The following is a 19,775-nucleotide window of genomic DNA, read 5'->3' on the forward strand; positions in this document are numbered from 1 at the left end:
CCAGTGTGTTCTACACCATCGGCTAAAGTAGGTCACTGACGCCTTTTTTGGATGATTCAGCCTGTCGAATCAGCGGTGGTGCTCATCTAGGAGTCAGATCATTCTGGTTAGCTGTTAACAGCTACATTTTTCTCTCTCACATTCAAATACGTTAACATTTTAAAAAGATACAGTATGGCTTACAAGACATTGCAAATAAATCATGAATCCGTCTGTGGTGGGGGAGATTTGTGTGAAACTGGCACTACTTTGTTTTTATCCCGTTTCCCGTTTTGAGTAATGAATACCAACTACTGCCACCTGCTGGTATGGAAGTGATCTCATCTCACACAGGCGCATAATGGATGTGCTACCTGGCCGCAGTTTGTCTGGTGTGTCAGGGGATTTTTGGACCCAGATGGAGCCAGCATGCGAGCAGTGTAAGCTGAACCCACAGTCTGCGCTACTTCGTTGTCATTGGTTTTTGTGTGTCCCTAAGGATTAGCACATTTGAAGATCCAGTGGCTCTTTACAATGGAATGTTGAACTTCCTGGCATGAGTTGTGTTAATGTGACTTTAAAGATAACCCTGCTGAAACTCATTTAGATTAGGTTTCCTCCTCCACATCTATGGCATTCGTGCATTGTTTCAATCTTAGTGTAATCAACCATAAAACCTCTTACCACAATGCCTCTGCAGTTCACAGCATGCCCATACTGACTCATGTATAATGTTTATAAATAAAAACTATAATGACTAACTAAATTGCAGGGCATGTTGGAGTCAATAATGTCTGTAGTTGTCACTCACTCATCACCACCCCCATGTGGATAAATTAAGTAGTAACACTGCATGATATTACATTATCAAACATCCCTTGAAACCCATGTTCAATGCTTTTTTTTAAAGCCCATACTTTTGTGATTCCACTGTAATATCTTTTAAATTAAATCTTAAAACTCACAATATTTTAAAGACGATGCATACATCTGCACTAACTGATTAGTCAAATACTTTGAAGTTAAATTACATAAGCTTCATTTGAAAGTGTACCCAAACCACAGTTATTGCATCTGGAACACATACACAGATCTCCTCCTAGAATCCCATTGAAGAGAACTTACTGTCCATATCTCCATTCAGTGGACCCCATGGTTGGTTTTAAGTAGCAGTGGGGCCTCCATAGAGAATGTGTGATGTTAGGAAACTTTTAACTTGTTAACCATCAGGGGGGTGAAGAGGCTGCAAAAAGGGAAAATAAACAGCGTTAAAATGGGCTACACATAAAAAATGAGAAAACAGTGTTATGCCACTGCTCACAGGGAATATTAACAGAATTTAAAAAAAATAAAAAACAGAACTGTGTGTGTTTTGCATGATTTACTATTCATTGATTTACCATTGTAATGTACTTTTTAATTATGGCAGTGTATTGGAACCATCTGGGATTTGAAAAGGTATTTTATTAGGTTTAGGTTTAATAGTTGGATTGCTCATAGATCCACCTTTAATTTCCAGCCTGACAGACAAAATTCCATGCCAGTGCAAACACGATATGCTGGCATCTCTGCTGCGGTCCAACTTGAAGCAACTTCAATAAGTACTTAGATAAGAGAGTGCGCAACTGGCGTGCATTAGGGAGCACTGCATGGCCTGCTACTGTGCAATAGTCCACATCTTAAAAACCATGTTTGCCATATTAGATCAGGAACTTAGACAGCATCTTTAACATTAATGGAAAACTTCTGTCAAATACCAGTAAACAAAGGTTTTCAGTGATATTTGGACCGAAATATGCATTAAAAACTATTATGATTATGACTTTTGCTGTTCAATTTATGAAACAGCAAAATGGAAATATACAAAAGCGATTGGTTTGGCTAATAAAAGTTATTATTAGTAAAGCGAATAAATGTATGGAAAACACATCCATGTTTAAACAAGCAGCCAAACCAGCCTAAGATGGTTGGATGGTCTTAGATAGTTTAAGCCTGAAGTAACTGGATTAAGCTGTTCTTAAAATGGTCTTACATGGTGGGTCAGCCGGTCAGCCTAAACCAGCCAATCAACTTAATCATTCAAATAAAAGATTGAAAAGTAGGCTGATTAATAATGTAACCATATATTATTTTAAAGGGGTTATAGCGTGAAAATCTGACTTTTTCCATGTTTAAGTGCTATATTTGGGTACCCAGTGTTTCCATCAACCTAGAAAATAGGGCTGCCTAGTCACAACTATTCATTTGCAGAATAAAAGTTTTTGTTTACATAATTATTATACACAGTACATCAACAAATATTATGTATATATAAATACACAGACATGTATGTAATTGTAAGAAAAATATTTTGATATAAATATTTATATTAATAGATAGATATAATAGATAAATTATATGTAAATATACAAATGTTTTTACACATGCAAATATTTCTTACACATGCATGTGTGTGCATTTATATATACATCATTATTATACACATTACACACACATTTAATTGTAAACAAAAACTTTTATTCTGCAAACGATTAGTCATGAGGTAGCTCTACTAGAAAATGTGAAAAAGAACAACCCAGTAACTTTATTTTGGTAAACGATTCTCTGCAAGCATGTAAACATTTGGTCATTCAGATTTCGCCTCTTTTGTCACGTAGGTAGCAAGTCTTATTACAATAATACTGCCCCTTAAAGGCGGGGTGCATGATCTATGAAAGCCAATGTTAACATTTGAAATCACCTAAACAGACAAGCCCCTACTGCAGGGGTTTTCAAACTTTTTGTGTGTGTGGACCACTATTTGTAATCAAGAATTTTCGCGGACCACCTCATAATACTTATTATAAAATATGTCTACACAAAGTCCTGAATTAATCTGCACATCAAAATAGGCTTACTAGCACTAAAACTATAACTGGTCATCACATCAGTACAACAGGTTTCTTAACCTTATATCATAATTATTTATATACATATTCTCAGTGTTGGGAAAGTTCACTTTCTACATGAACTAGTTTAGTTCACAGTTCACAAATTTTAAAATGAACTAGTTCAGTTCATAGTTCATATTTGAAAATGTTAAACTAGGTCACAGTTCCAAAAATGAACAAATTTATAGTTATTTTTTCCCATATTATTTTTTTTAAATGATCGCATTATAGCCCATATAGAACCACCACAGACAGCAATTATTTGATCAGTTTTAACACTGAAGCTAAATGCATCAGATTTCATCTTCATGTCCAACTTTAAATCCTTATCCAACCAGGGTTTACATTAGCATTGACTGTCTTTTAATTTTTGTATTTGCTTACACATACCTTGAAAGGCTAGCTGGGTGGGGGTCGCACCCCGGGCGAGAAGCGCTGCGAGGCATTGCGTGTTTGACAACTCGCAGGTATTGCACACCACACGTGCACGTTAAATAGCGTGAGCTTAGTCAAAGTCTATTTCAAGATGCGGAATATGCGTTAGCAGCCTATGTTAATCGTTAACGATTTAGGACAAATATGATGTTATTTAATGTTAAACTATTTGAGTTGCGCGGCAGGAATTCCACCAGCGTCTGTGTTGTTGTGATGACGCATGCAGCGTGACTGGTGAACACCGAGTGGTGGCGGTGTTGCCAGATTGGGTGTTTTTTCCGCTACACATTAAGGCCTGTTTACAGTGTGTTTTAGTCGGGTTTTCGCCTGGAAGAATATACAAATCTGGCACCCTATTGAACGACGTTAAACTGAGAGAGCGTGCCGTTCACAGGCACCAGAATGAATGAGTTCACAGTAACGTTTATTTGGCAGCAGTACACGTTCGCCCAAAATATGAACGAGTTTGTATATTAAAATATACATATTCTTATTTTGCCTTTTCACGGACCACCTGCAGTACCCTCACGGACCACTAGTGGTCCGCGGACCACAGTTTGGGAATGGCTGCCCTACTGAATCTGGACCTTCTTTTAGACCCGTCCCACACATATGCAACCCAGGCAACGATGTCGGTTAGAAGACACGCCCCTAACTGCTGATTAGCTACAAGTGTGTTTTGGTTGTCAACCCGACTCCCTTTTCCAAAGTGTTTGAAAAATCACGCACCCCACCTTTAATCTGCAATATCCAACCACGGCACTGCCATTTAGTGCTGAGAGAAAGAGAGAGAAAAACAATTATTGACAGCACTATTAAGTTTAAATTTCAACAAACCACCATCAGGTCGATCACGGTTTGCATTTCATTAGCTCATTTGCATTTTAAAGGACATACCCCCCAAAATGTGTTGCACCTACAAAGTGGCAATTTTAACATGTTATAATAAATTATTTATATGGTACTTTGAGCTAAAACTTAACATATGCACTCGGGGATACCAAAGACTTATTTTACATCTTTTAAAAAAATCTCATAATATGAACCCTTTAAAATAGTAGACGCATGCATAATTGTATGCTAGTACAGTATGTTTACTTATGTTAATCTTGTTTGTAGGACAAAACTCACAAAACTTATTTTCAAAAAAAGGTTTTTGAACCACGTGCTTAAAACCAACAAACAAAAACATGAACAACTCTTACTCATGGTTTTTTTTTTTTGTAAACAACTCGTACGTATTTACGCATAGTCCCTGTGACGTCATTCACATGTGACCGTGGCTCCGTCCTTCAATAACACAGCAAACATGAAACAGAAAATATTAGAAGAAGATAACAGAATATACTATAGATTATAAACAAAAGTATCTGCGTTCAGTATGTGCAATACTATACTCTCTCGGTGCCATTTGCGTTTATGTTCCTATTAAACTAGAAGTGAAACAGCGCCCTCATCAGGTCTGTTAAGTAAACTGCAGACTGGCTCTGCTGTCAGTATTCAGTGGGAGGGTAGACAGCAGCAGCAGCAGCAGCAGCAGCAGCAGCCTCGCAGCTAAAACCAACGTGACAAGTCGGAGTCTTAATAACACCACCCGAACCGAGAGCAGCAGTTACACCGCAACCTCAATGTCGTCCGGACCCACGAATAAACCGCATACGGAGACGACGAGCTGCCATTTTCCGACTGCTGAATCAGGATAACGATTTAATTCCCGATCGAGACTTTCGTGCCAACCGGGTCGCCAGCCGCAGTGGATATTGTTGCATTGTTCACGTGAAATTAAGAAAATCGGTGATTTGCTGCGGATCAGTCGACCGGAACCGCACTTTGTCAGTATGTTTCATCACGGGAAACGTCGTTACGCCGGATACCGATTTCGTTAGGATCGTTGCATCGCGTTGGATTCGTGTTGAACTTGGCCTGTATTGCAAAAAAAGCGTAGTTCTGCTACATCTATGGGATTGATATTGTTGGACGATTCGGTTTGATAGTTTTCTATGCTATTTGGATATTAAATTATTTGCTCGGCCAACGCAAACATCCACAGCTGTCGCTTTGTCTACACCAGAAGAAAGTGGGATGGATATCACGATACGAAAGGTAATCGCACCATAAATGTTTATATACCTGGCTGTAAAGCTCAGCTGGTGGTGGCACTGTCAGCTTGACGTGCACACAATATCAACTTCCACTGCATGCAACATGATAACTTTACCTAAATTGTAACACGGGATACGTTTAACGTTTGAGGATTCGAGCGCGGTGTTGTCACGGGCTTTCCATTCAGTATTGATACGCGCGCGGTATTATGTTAAGAGCGCGAGAGAATAATCAAACAGCAACTTTCCATTCACTCGCCTCCGTCAAGGTTGTTTTGTGAGAGAATATAGATTATATTTTTCAATAAAGATGAATTGTGCGGTGGAAAAAAATGCGAAATTTGTTCCAGGTATTTTAGTGTTGTTGTTTTATCGCAATATAATAACAAAAATCAATAAATCTCAGTCGACCACCTCACGTAACCAAGACGACCTGTCTCGCGACCCCAGCGTGCGTAGCCGACATGCTAATCTACAGTAATGTTACATTAAGTAATTCTTTTATAATTTTTGGAAAATTTAATACAACTATTTAATATTCATTTAATAATGTATTTAAGGTATAAAGAGAACCCCACTGACTGTATCAAGAGCAAGGCCTGGTGGAGTCTTGGAAAGCCGAGAGCTCAACACTTAACACCCAACACCAGTTAGCTAAATGCTTTTGAGAAACGTTTATTATGCGTTTAACGTTAGAAGTGTATTTAGCGTATAGTTGCAAATATGTCGTTAACAGTATGTGTGAGGACTAGTCTATTATAAATTTTGTCAGTTTATTTAACTGCTAAAACGTAACGTTTTTGCGTATGCTAATATTCTTTTATAAATCTACACGACATTTTTTTTTAAGCTCTTGTCTTCAGTGCTGTTATCATTTGTAATATTTACAATGCTTGTTGGGCAGTTTGTAAATGCTTTAATCTGAACAAATATTGAACTTTCAATAAGTTTAAGTAAAATCTTAAAACAGTTTAAATGTTTTAACCTTGTGTAAAATGTTATAGACTAAAGACATTTGCTATGGTTATAATTCATTTAGGTTAACAACTCAAAGGTCACATACAAGAATGATCTATGCTCAGGCATGCAATTGAGTCTGTTCTTTGTCTGTGTGCGTCTCTTGCAGTAAATCTGGACCTGGGTTTGGGTTTCGCAGCCAGGTTTCCTGCACTCTGTGGCGGTCTTAACAATCTACAGGCTCCTGCCCTTCTCCCTCTTTTAGTCCCTTATGCCCAATGACGGCTGTCCCAGGGTCACTGCAGGATGGATGAACTGGATTTGACAGTTTTTGTCTGTCACCATCAGTGCTTGCGTCTCTGTGACTGTGTCTTGTTCTTTAAAAGAACACCTCCTCTCTTGGGCCTTTGCCCCATACACTGTATGAGTAACTGTTAATAAGGAATACCCCACGGAGGTGATTGTCCAACTCTGTGAGCTTTTATTTTTTCATAGCCGTTTTGTGCCACACATTTTGTTTGAAACAGGAAATTTCCTCAAAAAGTTTACATTTGCGTTTTCGTTATAATTTATTTATACTATTTTTGTTTTTGTTTGTGGAGAGATGTCGTCAGAAAATCCCGATAAGGTGGGGACCTTCTTGGCCCCTCCACCACCAAAGAATGTGAACGGCTCCGGTTCGGACACGCTTGTGAGTGAGAAGCTAGACACGGTAGTCCGAAAGCGGCGCCACACAATGGATAAAGACCTGAAGACGGCCGAGCACAGGTTTTTTAGGCGCAGCGTCATCTGTGACTCCAATGCCACGGCCCTCGACCTTCCAAGCAAGGCCTGCATCCTTACCTCTCCTCCGGACTGCGAACAATTTGTTGTGCCTGCCGGACTGTGTTCGACCCCTGACAAAACCATTGATGCCCGGGCAGGTGTTTCAGGGGTTGTGGAGGAAGAGCGTGCGGAGGATATGGGTAGTGGAGGAAGAGGCGCTGGGGCTGGTGGGATAGTGGAGTTACAGAGCATATCTGTGCAGGATGAGAGTGCGAGGCAGAGTGAGGTTATTGGGGCAGGGGAGACCATGGTCTGCTGTGTGGGTGAGCAGGAACGGGAAACCAGCGAAGCAGACAAACGTGAGGAAGAGGAGAAAGGGGTGGCGAAGGCCCGTGCTGAGGCTGAGCAGAGGGAGGCAGAGAAGAAGGTCCAGGAGGACAATGAGGAAGTGGAGACGAAAGCTGTAGGCACCTCGCCAGATGGCCGTTTTCTGAAATTCGATATAGAGATTGGACGTGGGTCCTTCAAAACAGTCTACAAGGGTTTGGATACTGAAACAACGGTGGAAGTAGCATGGTGTGAACTTCAGGTAAGAAGCAACTGTTTTATGAAACTTTGCTATTATATTTAGCCTTTTTTCACTGTGGATGCTTTAATGTGAACTTCTCTCGTTGTGTCTTGTGGTTGACCAGACTCTTAGAAATGCTCTGGTTAAACACAACTGTGAAAGAATAAAAATGGATCTCAAAGTTACAACAGGAAGTCACCTTGGTGAAGTTTATTTATGCAATTCTGTGGTTATGGTTCTCAATAGGCTGCTGAAGAAGATTAAGGGGAAGTTGTTAGTTAGGCCAAAGGTGTACTTTTAACAAATATGCAAAGGCTGAAGTGAATAAGTCTTGTTGTAAATACTTATTGTATGTTCATGTGTCATTGTGATGCATGTGTTATTGAGTTAGCTGGTAGTCAGTTGTATCTTGCCACTTACTAGGTCCACAAAATTCTTATTAAAATGAGACCCTGGACCACGACACTTATGAAATCTTATAATCTGAATATACGAGTTTCCCAAGTTTCAAAATCTGGAATCTGAGGGTGAAAAAAAAGAGAAATTAGCCTTTAAAGTTGCACATGCACCCACTCTAAATGTTTGGCATAAAAGAAAAATCCATAATTTTGACCAATATAATGTAATGTTAGGTATTGCTACAAATAAATGTATATTGTGCGACTTAATACTGGTTTTGTGGTCCAGGGTCACAGATATCTAGTGTAGCTTTAAATGCAAGTTGGGCTACATTACGTGGCCTTTTTATAACACCTAGACTATAAATGCATCTAAATCTGTCAAATTTGGTCTTGGCAAATAAAACTCGGTTGGATCCCATTACCCGAATGGCATACTGCCTGAGTGCTCCCATTAAATATCACAAGACAGTCTCTGTGTTTCTTGCTATCTGGTTTTTAACTCTATATGAACCTTTCCTGGAGCGGATTGTTGTCAGTTGCCTGGTGAAGATCCTCCATCACAAACCGATCTGTTATCCCCAATGGTCAGAGGCATATTAGACACTAAAATTAATTCCCCCTAAGCACTCATAGATTAAAAGTGCTACATAAACATGTCAAAGCACACTGAAATGAAAGTGTGTAAAATATGCCATGAGGGTGGGGTGTAAAACTCTGGAATGTAACAAGGAACAGTGCCAGTAACATCACATCATTGGCGATCAGGATAAGGAGGTTGTACCATTGTGCAATGGTCAAAGCAAAGTAACTTTTGGGTAATTGGGTATTATGGCCACTTTTTAAATGCATACCCCCTTGTTCCACGCTTTTATAGATAGATCAAGGCCTACAGAGCAATCCTTAGTAATTCAGGGGTCAGTTAGGAGCAGAGGTCCAGCCTTGACAAAGGAAGGTCATTGAAAGAGAAACAAGGAGACGGGGGAAAATATGGAGGGGTGCTTTGTGTCTGCCTCTCTCCTTTTCCCTCTCTACTTATTTTTGGACTTTTTTTTAAAGGTAGTTGGAAGTCTTACTGGTCAGCAGTAATTGGAACTTCTCTTACTCACAGTAAGGAGAAAGATGATTATCTTTTCAGCTTTGTTAATGAGACATCAGAACTGCTTTATTTCTCTGCTGAGCTGAATCCTTTTCGGAGCTTCCATTTCGGATTGCTTTGGAATTTGTTTCTTTGACTCAGACACTGCCTCATATCTTGTAACATATTTGGCACTTTCTGAAACTTGCAATTTGTAACACTTTTGCATTATCACTATTTGAATATCCCATAGGCCTGGTTTCACATACAAGGCATGACTATGCCTTAGTAAATTGGCTACTGGTGTGCCTTTGAGACCGTCACGTGTATGCGTACATATTTTAAGATATTTCAGGGCAAGTTATTTTCAGTTAAGACAGCTCAAACATACATTTTAGTCAGGGACTAGCCTTAAGCCTTGTATGTGAAATCGGGCACGATATTCCAACAGATTCTTACTTTTTCGATGCCATTGTAAATTGATGCAAGAATTAGGGCTGCAACAACGAATCAATTAAATCGATAAAAATCGATTACTGAAAGTTTTGGCATTGAATTTCATAATCGATTCGTGGTGTCACGCGACGCTGAGATTTTTGAGTATAAAAAAAAGTTGAGTTTTAACGTGGGGGGAAGTGAACACACTCTGTTTCTTTCGCGCATTGTGTTCTCAGATATTTCATTCAAACACAAGTCCACCGCTGCCAGGGATTCCCCATGGTCTTAAAGCACCGTAAGGCTTTTGCATCCACACTTTTCTAAAACAGTGCTTTAATTCGGTTTAAAAACTAAAAGACGTAAAATGGACATCTTTGTATTTAGAATGACGGACATAGAATGTATTGCATGTTGCTTGCTTATTTTGTTTAAAAGCATGATCAGTGCCAGTCTACATAGCCCTTTTCACACAGACATTCCGGAAAATACATGGAAAATGCATCCTGGATTTTTCTAGTTTTGTTCGGAAAGACACGTGACCTGTAAAGTGCGCCACTATCTATACGCAGCGTCTGAAGTTTGCATGTCTCGCGTGCTTTTTTGTTTATAATAAGACTATAAAGGAGCACATGGCGCGCCATTCTATTCTGGTGAATGATCTCAGCTTCATAGTCTATATTTGACGAGCTCCCTGATCTCTGCTTTAATACAGTTTTCAGACATTTCTCATCGTTATTGTTAATATGCATTTAAAACCCCCTTTTTGAGGAGCTGAATGTATATCTTGTTGGGATGATGGGTGGGCATATTTTGTTTATTATATAATCAAATGAGCGCCTGACACGATATTCTTTTATGCTGCTGAATGATCTCCTCTTCAGCGCAGTAAGTGACGAGCTAACTTACCTGATATCTGCGTCAGTCCAGTTTGCTGACATTTCTCGTCATGAATGTTGTAAATCCCTCATTTTAAAGAGTTGAACCAACTTCTTGTCGTGAATGTTGATATGCATATAAATCTCTCGTTTTAAATAGCTGAACCATAACTTTTGTTCTGATGATGCGTGCATCCTCACTACGACATGCCCATTATGGCATTGTTTCGGCTTCTTGTTCACACAGAGGGTTTTCCGTTTATCTTACAAGGTCCTCTTTCCGGCAATGATCCCAGAAGATTTACGGAACATGTTTGCGTTCACACAGAAGCTTGTCTGGCAAGTTTATGGGTTTTTCTGGGACCAAAGGTCTGTGTGAATGGGGTTGATGTCTTAATAACAAGGATCTCTCTCTCTCTCTCTCTCTCTCTCTCTCTCTCTCTCTCTCTCTCTCTCTCTCTCTTTTAGAGACATGTAGTTCAATTATCCATTTATATTGTATGTCAGTATCAGTATTTTCTTTCTACCATGCACAAATAAAAATGTCACTGAACTTTTGCAATGTAATTGTAACAATGAGCACTAAAACACACCAAGCCAATTACTAAACAATTACTAAAAACACACACAAAAACCACAGGCACTGCACTAGTGCTTCTAATGACAGCTGGACAGCTGTCACACAGGTTTGCAATGCAGATCAAGATGCATTTACTAAACAAGAAAAATGGCATGAGAAATGTTGTCCCGTTTTCTGAAAATAAAAAACCCACCTCAAAATTAACAGATTGTTTGCACAAAACAATCAAAATTATCCGCCAATGGGGTAATAAAAATAATCTTGTTTCTGTTTGAGATTATATTTCATTAATATTATTTTTCTACCCCATTGGCAGATCATTTTGCTTCTGATTTGTATTGTTCTTTATTTTTTATAAATGATTTATTGTTCTGGCAGCTCAGGTGAACTTTATTTAAAAAAAAGTCTTTATATTTGGCAGATGTAAAGCAAAAATGCGTATGTTTTTTGTGTTAGTCCATTTTTATTTTATTTTATTATTATTACTTTAACAGCTCAGGGATGTTCAAGGAACAACATGTTTGTGCAGTTTTTGAAGATTTCAGTTCTGTTTTTTAATAAAGGGTTGGAAATGAATGCTTTTTATTATCAGATTAATCAGCTCTTCTCTCCTCCTTCTGTTTCCCAGGCTTTGTGTGTTGTCTTAATGTGCTTTTAGTGCCCTGATGGTACGTAACCCGGTTAGCAAGCACTTCTCCACTTCCACTTGGCTTATTACACTCTTTGCTTCCAGCAGTCTTGAGGAATGGAGACCACTTGCGAATGGCTGTCTAAACACACATGATTCCCAACACAAATGTATACTTCGATTCAAACTCCAGTTGTTTGACTATTTTAAACCATGCGGCTGTCGCACCATCAGCTTTATCGCCATGTGGTAGCTGTGAGATATCACAGTGTAGGAATTTCTGAGGGAGGTGCTGGTTCAAAAGAGACATGCCCCAGAGAGTTTCGTCATCTGTGAGTAATGTAGAGGATGTGAGGGGAACAGTTGAGGAAGAAATCCAATTCCATGGATCCCAGCCATAACCGTTTCCCTCTTCATTGTTGAAAACCATTTTTTAAAAGACAAAGACAGGAGAAGCGCTTCCTTCATTAGCCAGCACTGATGTCCTTCCTCATTTGCAGTACACATGCCTGTGTCCCTGTTTAGTCATTGTGTGTGTCTTACACAGAATACAGGGGAAAAGATGTCATTCAACGTGGAAATTTACTGAGAGCTTTGTGGCTGTGAGATGCTATCTGATAGGCTTTAGGTTTCGCCTGTACTTTGTGTTTTATCTCCACTTGCAGTTAATCTTATTTTCCAAGATCAGCTATGGTTTTTAATTTTGTGTTTTCAAAGCAATGAGACTGCAAAAGTTTTGTGTGTTTGCCACAAACACATACAGCTCTTTCCTTTGAAAGATGCACTTGTCTCAAATCGTGGTTTCACTTCTCACCAGATTCATTATGAACCTTTTTTACTCTATTTAAAAGAACATATTTCCCCTTTATGCAATTACTCGTCATGGGTTGCATACTTTAAACCTTCGTAGCATTCTATTATTTCCCTTTGTAGTGAACTTATAACACATTTTATTTATTGATCCAGTATAGGGAAGCTTCTAGTTTTAGTTCCTGATAAAATACTGCCGAACATCTGTTTGAAATGTGGCAATGCTGTCTTTGAAGATCAATGATGAAAATTATTATGACACTTGGTTGTGTGTATTGGGAGGTTCAATTTAAAGTGCAGATCTGCTCCAAATACTCTAGACATAATCTAAAACATTTTTTTCTCTGTCGAAAAGTACGTGTAGTCTCAGCAGCAGGTCTATCTCTGACATACAGAGAGTTTTCGGCTTGCCAAGGCTTGTTATACCTCACAACCCCCAGGGCATGGTTCTCATCTGTTATTCAACAGGTTTCCTCACTGTCAATACAGTAGCTCATGAGGAAAATCAGGTTTGATCTCTTGTAGTCTCTCCTTCTCTTCCTTCATTATCTCTGACATCACTATGGTTTTCTAGGTAGCATAAGTGTGTTAAAGGTCATAATGGGAGGGCAGTCAATTCGTCGTGTTTCACCACTCACCTCAGCCCCCTTTTATTGAATTTTTAATTCAAACACATTCTAAACAAATGATTTGTCTACAATATATTTGCTGTTGTTTGTGTGTTGGTTCTTTTTAGAGAATAGTTCAGTGACGCAACAAATCCTGAATTTGAAAATGTGTAATCTCTGTATAAGGAGCATCCTAGAGGCTGCCCTCATGGTGGGCTGACGGGATCTACAGTAGCACCTCCTCCCACTTTTCTGGGGCTGTTTCGCATTTGCATTCTTCGGATTCTTGTGGCAGGACGTCAGCTTTTAGAGGGGACAAAAAACCTCAAGGAGGGGGGCATCCGATTCAATGTGGACTCCCTCTGGTTTTGTCTGCTCTATCCGAAACAGAATTTAAAGCACAGAACACTTTTTATCTGCCAATCTAGATACAAGAATTTTGCCCTTAATAAGAGTAGATCGCATTTGTTTTATAAATTTTTAACAAGAAAGTTCAAAAGAGCAAATCAGCAGTGTTCAGTGAGTAACTTATTTCCTCTGTAAAAACTGCTGACATTTTATTCTTAAAGTTTTTCCATCTTCGAATCATTTTGTACTTGTTCCTAAATTCAAAGGCTGTAAATATACACAAGTTTAAAAGTGTGAATGGTGGCCCTGCAGCTGATATCCATCTCTGCTGTTTCTCATAACCTCCCTCTCTCTCCCGCTAATTGAGAGCTTAGTTTTATGAAGTAAAGGGCTCAGTTTCATGTGCAGATAAATCAAATAAAGTATCTGAAACTAGAGAACAGATAATATGTAGCAGGTCTGGGGTCGTTCTTTGCTTGAACCAGTATTATTGGATAAAAATGCTGTTAGTAGGGTCTGGGAAATTTCGTCATTGTGCATTTCAATTTGGGAAGGTTCCACCATACTGTGTACTACATCCATGAAAGGATGAAACAGCCATGGAGAATTAGAGGACAAATAATGACAAATTAATAGATTGAGGCTGATAGTTTCTTAGGAGGCATGTACACACAGACGTTTTTGCCTGCGACTGCCTTATGTTTTTAATTGTTTCCGAAGCATTGCACCTTTCAAAACCACCTGTAGCTGCTGGGTTTTGTATATTATTTATATTGTATAATTGTGTATATATATATATATATATATATATATATATAAAATGTATTAGTTAGATCAGCGTGATGCTGCTTCTGGTAAATGTCAGAGGGGTGTTGGCACCTATAAAAGTGCAGCACTGAAGGTAGCCTGAACTCTATCAACTAAAACTGGTGTTTATTTGGATGACTGTGCTGTCAAGGTCCGTTTCATCATTCGAAAGCTCCCTGCAGTGGTTAAAAAACTAGGACGTCCTCTTCACCCAGAGTGCAGCTGAATTTGGTGGAATATGCTTAAACAAGCCTAGCGGAAGTACAGATTTTTAAACATCTGTTAGATTTATCAAGTTTGCCGCCCGATTCATCCTGTGATTTTGAAACAGACTGCATAAATGCTTGGTAGAGATCAAGACAGAGTGCTAGTTTATTCCACTGTTTAGGTTTCTTCCCTGTTTCCAAACTATAAATAGCATCACCTCATCTGCCGCTGTCGTTCCACTCCATGGTCAGAACTGGAGCAGACAGTTCTGAGTAATGATGTGAAGCCATGTTGCCCCGGGAGAATGCTTTAGCTCTCCAATAAGCTTAAATCCCATAACTGTGGCCTAATCTTGGCTCATTAGTTCTAACCGGCTGTACACTGGCACTCTGTGTCAGTCATGGTGACCCTGCAATATCATTTTGTGGTCATGGCACAGCTCTGATTTGTTTTCTATCTTGTACTTTAGCACTGGTGTGTTTCTGACACCGCTGTTTCAAGTGGAGTCATCACAGAACAAGTCTGACCTTCTTGCCCCTTTGGGGTGAGCCTTTACAGGCTACAGATTGTCTGTGTACGTCATATCCTGTGACAGTGTGGATGCCGGTGTTTTTATGCTCCTAAAGCCCTATTCGGACGGGATTAGTTTTACAGGGGTAGATGGCGTAATGTAATTTTACCACAGGACGTCGGTAATATTAATGGTCAATTCGGACGGGATTAGAATTCTCAGTAAAACATTCAGAAGTGGGAGGGGTAACTCGTTTGCGCAGCGCGTCACCTCTCGTCTTCACGTGCACGTTACCTTGCCTCTTGATATCAGATGTGCAAACAACATGAAACAGACAAGGAAAATGCGAAACACTGTGATTAATTTCAGTTTGGGGAGAACGTCAGTTTCGTAAACAGTTCCGCGAATCTGAGAAGTGAATTTGACTTTTTTTTTTTTAAAGTTTGTGTCGTGTTTTATTCAGAAACTGACCTGCCACTGACTTGTTTCCCGTCTAGAACGCAAGTAAATGCTTCTTTAAGCGCTTCTATATTTAAAAGAAACCCGCAAATTGAAAGGAAATGACGCGATTTACGTGGATATTTACAGCTGGTCTATTCGCACTGGATTAGTATTACCTGAGGTAATTTCTCCGGACCTTTTTACAGAAGGTAAAAGACGCCGTAATCTTTACTGACATTGTCCGTAATGATTACTGACATAGAGCATTCGGACTGGACTAAAATCACTGAGAAGCTCTGATAAAACCTTGCTTTACCCCACCTCCCTATGTAAAACTAATCCCGTCCGAATAGTACTTAAGTCTACGAGAGAAAGGCTTTCAGTGGAATTTAGTTTGGTTGACTGTAGGAATGTGCCTGAATGGTCAAATATTCGATCTGCAATAATAATTCAAATAAAAAAAGGCTATTTGAATGTTTGTTTGTTGGTTGATTTTATACCACCGCAGGGTTAAGGCTACTTCTCATTTAATGCTTTTTTACTTTACATGTACTGTCTTTTACAGAGATTAATGTAAAACCTAAATGAATATGAATTTTAATGTGTTTTTGTTTGTTTTGGCAATTTAGATCACTGACTAATTTATGTATTTAAAGTTTTAACTCCGGGTTGTCTGTTTTTATTCACCGGCTCACAAATTATTTAGACGTTCTACTCCGCTGCACCAGGGCATCATGAGAGATTTGTTAGCTTCCGGTTATATAGCCTACTTTATTTTGTTAGTACAGAGCTAAACAAGGCCAACACGGAGAACGGAACAAAACTGAGAATGTTTATTATGTGGTGCTCTGAGGAAAATGAACCAGATAAGTGCAGATGGTTGTTTAACAGCAAACAGTAGCATAGCCAGCGAAAATATTTCAAGTCGGCTTACGTTATTAGTAAAATGTAAATTTAGATTTTAGAGTTATACAATGTATGTATTTGTCATAATATTTAATTACGTGATAAGTTTAAATTGATGATTTTATCAAAACACTAACTACATTGACTCATTTTACAATTCCACTAGCATGTTATTTAAACAAAATAAAATATTTTAATTTGCGTGAGGAAGCTGGCGTTTTTACGCACACTTTTATGTCATTGGCTATATGCCACTGCAGTAAAGGCTTACTGCACTATAACTGTTAACGATAATTTGATTAATTGATCGTTAATATAAACGATTATCGAATGTGGGAAATTGCATAAATTGACATTCCTATTAAAAATATTAGCTTAGCTGCTTGTTGATATTTCCTTATTATAAGCCTTCTGTGAAATTGTGGCAAAATGAAATACAAAACTTCAAAAATGTATTAATTAACGTGATTTAAATAAACAAATATTATTTTTTATTAGCTTAAATATTCAAATATTATATTACTGAAAAAGGCTTATTCCTAGTTGAGTGTCACACATCAATGTTTTCCGTTCTTCCTCAGTTCCCACCCCAAAACATTGTATCCCTTCCAGCAGTCTTTCTGTCTTCTCTCTCTCTTCTGTGTGGAATGTGGCAGTCAGGTGGCTGTATTCCTACTGTACTGGACGTTCCCATGTGACGCTGACCCAGCTGTGACCCCACTATTGCACACAAACGCACAGGAAAATGTATGCCCTGTGTCTGACCTAAATTATATTTCCCACTAAAGCACATTTGGTTAAATAACTTTGATCATTAAAAGATCATTTTCAGAAAAGAGAATGCAAAGTCTTGATAAATAAAAGCTGCACTGCTTTCCTCAGAACAGAAACCATTTAATGGCAAATGACACAAATTGTTACCCCTGTATAGCTAGGTCATGGTTTAAACCAAGGGAGCACAGATGCTGTCAAAAATGCACTGTACCTTGTAATGCACTGCAAGTTGCTTTGGGTAAAAGCGTCTGCATAAATGTAAATATATAAAGACATACGAGATCCTGCTGTCTTGCCCAAGTTGGTTTGTTCCCACGTTCCTGCTATGTACCTCTTTACAAAAATTAAAAATCTGATTCTGCACTGCACCATGATGTTTCACATTGTGATGCGATTTCTTTCATGCCAGAGGAACGCAGTTGCCCCTGATGCCCTAATCTGGTCTGCTTGGCTTTGGCACTTGTGATTACATAAGCAAACTTATTCAATCACTGCATTTTTCAGGCTTAATGGATTTGATGTGGTCATGATGATTAGCGAACAGCCTTAAAACTTGTACCATCAAATGCCTCGTATTTCACTTTCATTCTAGATGAATGTTGTGCTTTAGATTGCATTGCATTGTACAGAACAGAACTGGATGATACTGCACTGTCTACAAGATTTCCTCACTGCATGACCTGCAATATTTCTGCATTGTCAAGCAGCCTCTATTAATAGATACCCTGGAATTTGCACCTTAGTTGGATTGTCCCTTCTACTCTCTTGCTGTGTCTTGTGTTGTGTTGTCTTGCTGCATTTGTGTCATCAGAAAGAAAAAGGAAATGTACAGCTTCCTGTGTGTAACACATCTGATGAGGAAGCTGACTTTGAATATGACTGTGCTTTTAAACACTGACATTTGTCCTATACGGGTCAAAAATGCTTGCTTCCTCTTTTCGTTTTGCTTTGAAGCCCAGTGTTTGCCCTTAAAAATAAATTACACTTATCAGAAGCACATGGTTGTACGTGTCTCTTTAGATGTTGTTCAACCAGCATCTTTTTTTACAGCTGGAAATCACCAAGTCACTGTGCACTGTTGGTTGTCTTCATTCATGCCGTGTTTCTGTCACTACAAATACTTTGCAAACCTGCTTACTGTACTCCAGGTATAAAAATGGCTGAAACAGGACTTCCTTCCTACCATGTTGCAGACGTGTTGCAAACTGTCTGTGGTCAGATTGGTGTGATGGTAAAGACTATATATCCACTCAGTTTTGCCATGTTTTCTCAGAAAATGCATTCGTTGTGCTTTTGCAAGATTCTAAAAATATGTTTCTAAAAGATCTTAAATAATGATATTTAAATACCAAATATTTCCAATTCTCTTTCCTCTTCTCCACACAATGACCTATTAGCATGTTATCACCAGGGCTTAAACAAATTCAGCTTATTTACAATTGAGCTTTTATTTTCTTTTGTGTGGTCTACCTCCATAGTTGAGCAAATGGGTCCTTGTTTAAACAAGAAGAACGATCAAGAAAGATAAGGCTTCGACACATCTGTCTTTGATGAATGAGAATGCTTCAGGTGATGCCAGAGGGCTCAACGCTGCCAGGAACAGTGCCATAATATAGCATGTATATCTGTTCAACTGGTTTTTGTAGACTAGAACAGTGATGAGTCAGTTTACTACTTTAGAGCTGAGGAATATGATGTTATTGCATTGTTTAAAAGAAGCCTTTTAGGCGTTTAAAGACTCTTGAGAAAGTAACACTGATTAAAAGGTCTGATTCATCCAGACGTCATATTCGTAAGAGAAGCTTAATGTGATGATTCATCTACACCTGTCGTGCCTCCGCTTGCACATTTGACAATGCAGAATTTGTCACCTCTGATTGTGCGTGAATATGATTTTGAACTTCAAGATGAGTACAGACGCATTACTCACTGACCCCCTTCCGGTATTTCACCCAAATTTATGCAACTCCATAATTACAGACAGTAAAAGCCCGAGAAAGATGACAATATCCAGACCCAACTATGCTGGTTGGAAGTCGCAAGTTCAACCCGTTAACATCAAGCCTCCAAACAGCCTGCTTATCTTATGTTCTTTGAGGCAGCCTTTGCTATCAGTGTTCCCATTCAAGGATAAAGGGGATTTGATGTCTACTTAAAACTTTATCTTGTTCCCTGCAAGATTGCATTCCCCCCTGCTCCTGCTTTGCATTTATTCAGATGTCTCTGGAAATTTGGGAACATCTGACTGTATTCCTGTATCACTTGCTAGCTCTCTCTCTGCTCCTATAAATAACTCTCATGTAGGCCAGAAGTGTCCGTACGCGTGATTTACATTTTGAAAAGCACTTATTTACCTCTGCTGAACCATGATTCGCTCTGCTGAAGCTCAGTGCTGTTTTCCCTGTACAGGCCTTAAGAATCACTCTGGGCAGTGAGTGCCAACTCAGGGCAGATATCCAACATTTACACTTTTGGTCTCTGTCATGCCTTCTCCCCAGTCAAGAGAGATCAATTCAGCCAAAACTATGCTGCTAGATTTTTCTGTGTGCCTTGTAGGTTTAGCAAATATTTCAAGGTGTTAGGCTTCCTGTTAACAAAATTGGTTAACAAAGAATGTTTACTTTTGCATG

The 19,775-nt window shown here is 39.0% G+C and overlaps 1 protein-coding gene across 17 annotated transcripts in view; it reads left to right on the plus strand.

The window, feature by feature from the left end:
- The first annotated feature begins 4,862 nt into the window (after positions 1-4,862).
- wnk1b (WNK lysine deficient protein kinase 1b) overlaps positions 4,863-19,775 on the plus strand; it is an 85,717-nt gene continuing 70,804 nt past the window's right edge. For all 17 annotated transcript variants that reach the window (XM_065265782.2, XM_065265785.2, XM_065265788.2 and 14 more), the window contains exons 1-2: positions 4,863-5,447; positions 6,573-7,757. In XM_065265782.2, coding sequence (XP_065121854.1) covers positions 7,008-7,757 — 750 coding nt within the window. In that variant the 5' untranslated portion in view covers positions 4,863-5,447; positions 6,573-7,007. The remainder of the gene's footprint in view (positions 5,448-6,572; positions 7,758-19,775) is intronic.

This window comes from Paramisgurnus dabryanus, chromosome 1, assembly GCF_030506205.2.
Source record: "Paramisgurnus dabryanus chromosome 1, PD_genome_1.1, whole genome shotgun sequence".
NCBI lineage: Eukaryota > Metazoa > Chordata > Actinopteri > Cypriniformes > Cobitidae > Paramisgurnus > Paramisgurnus dabryanus.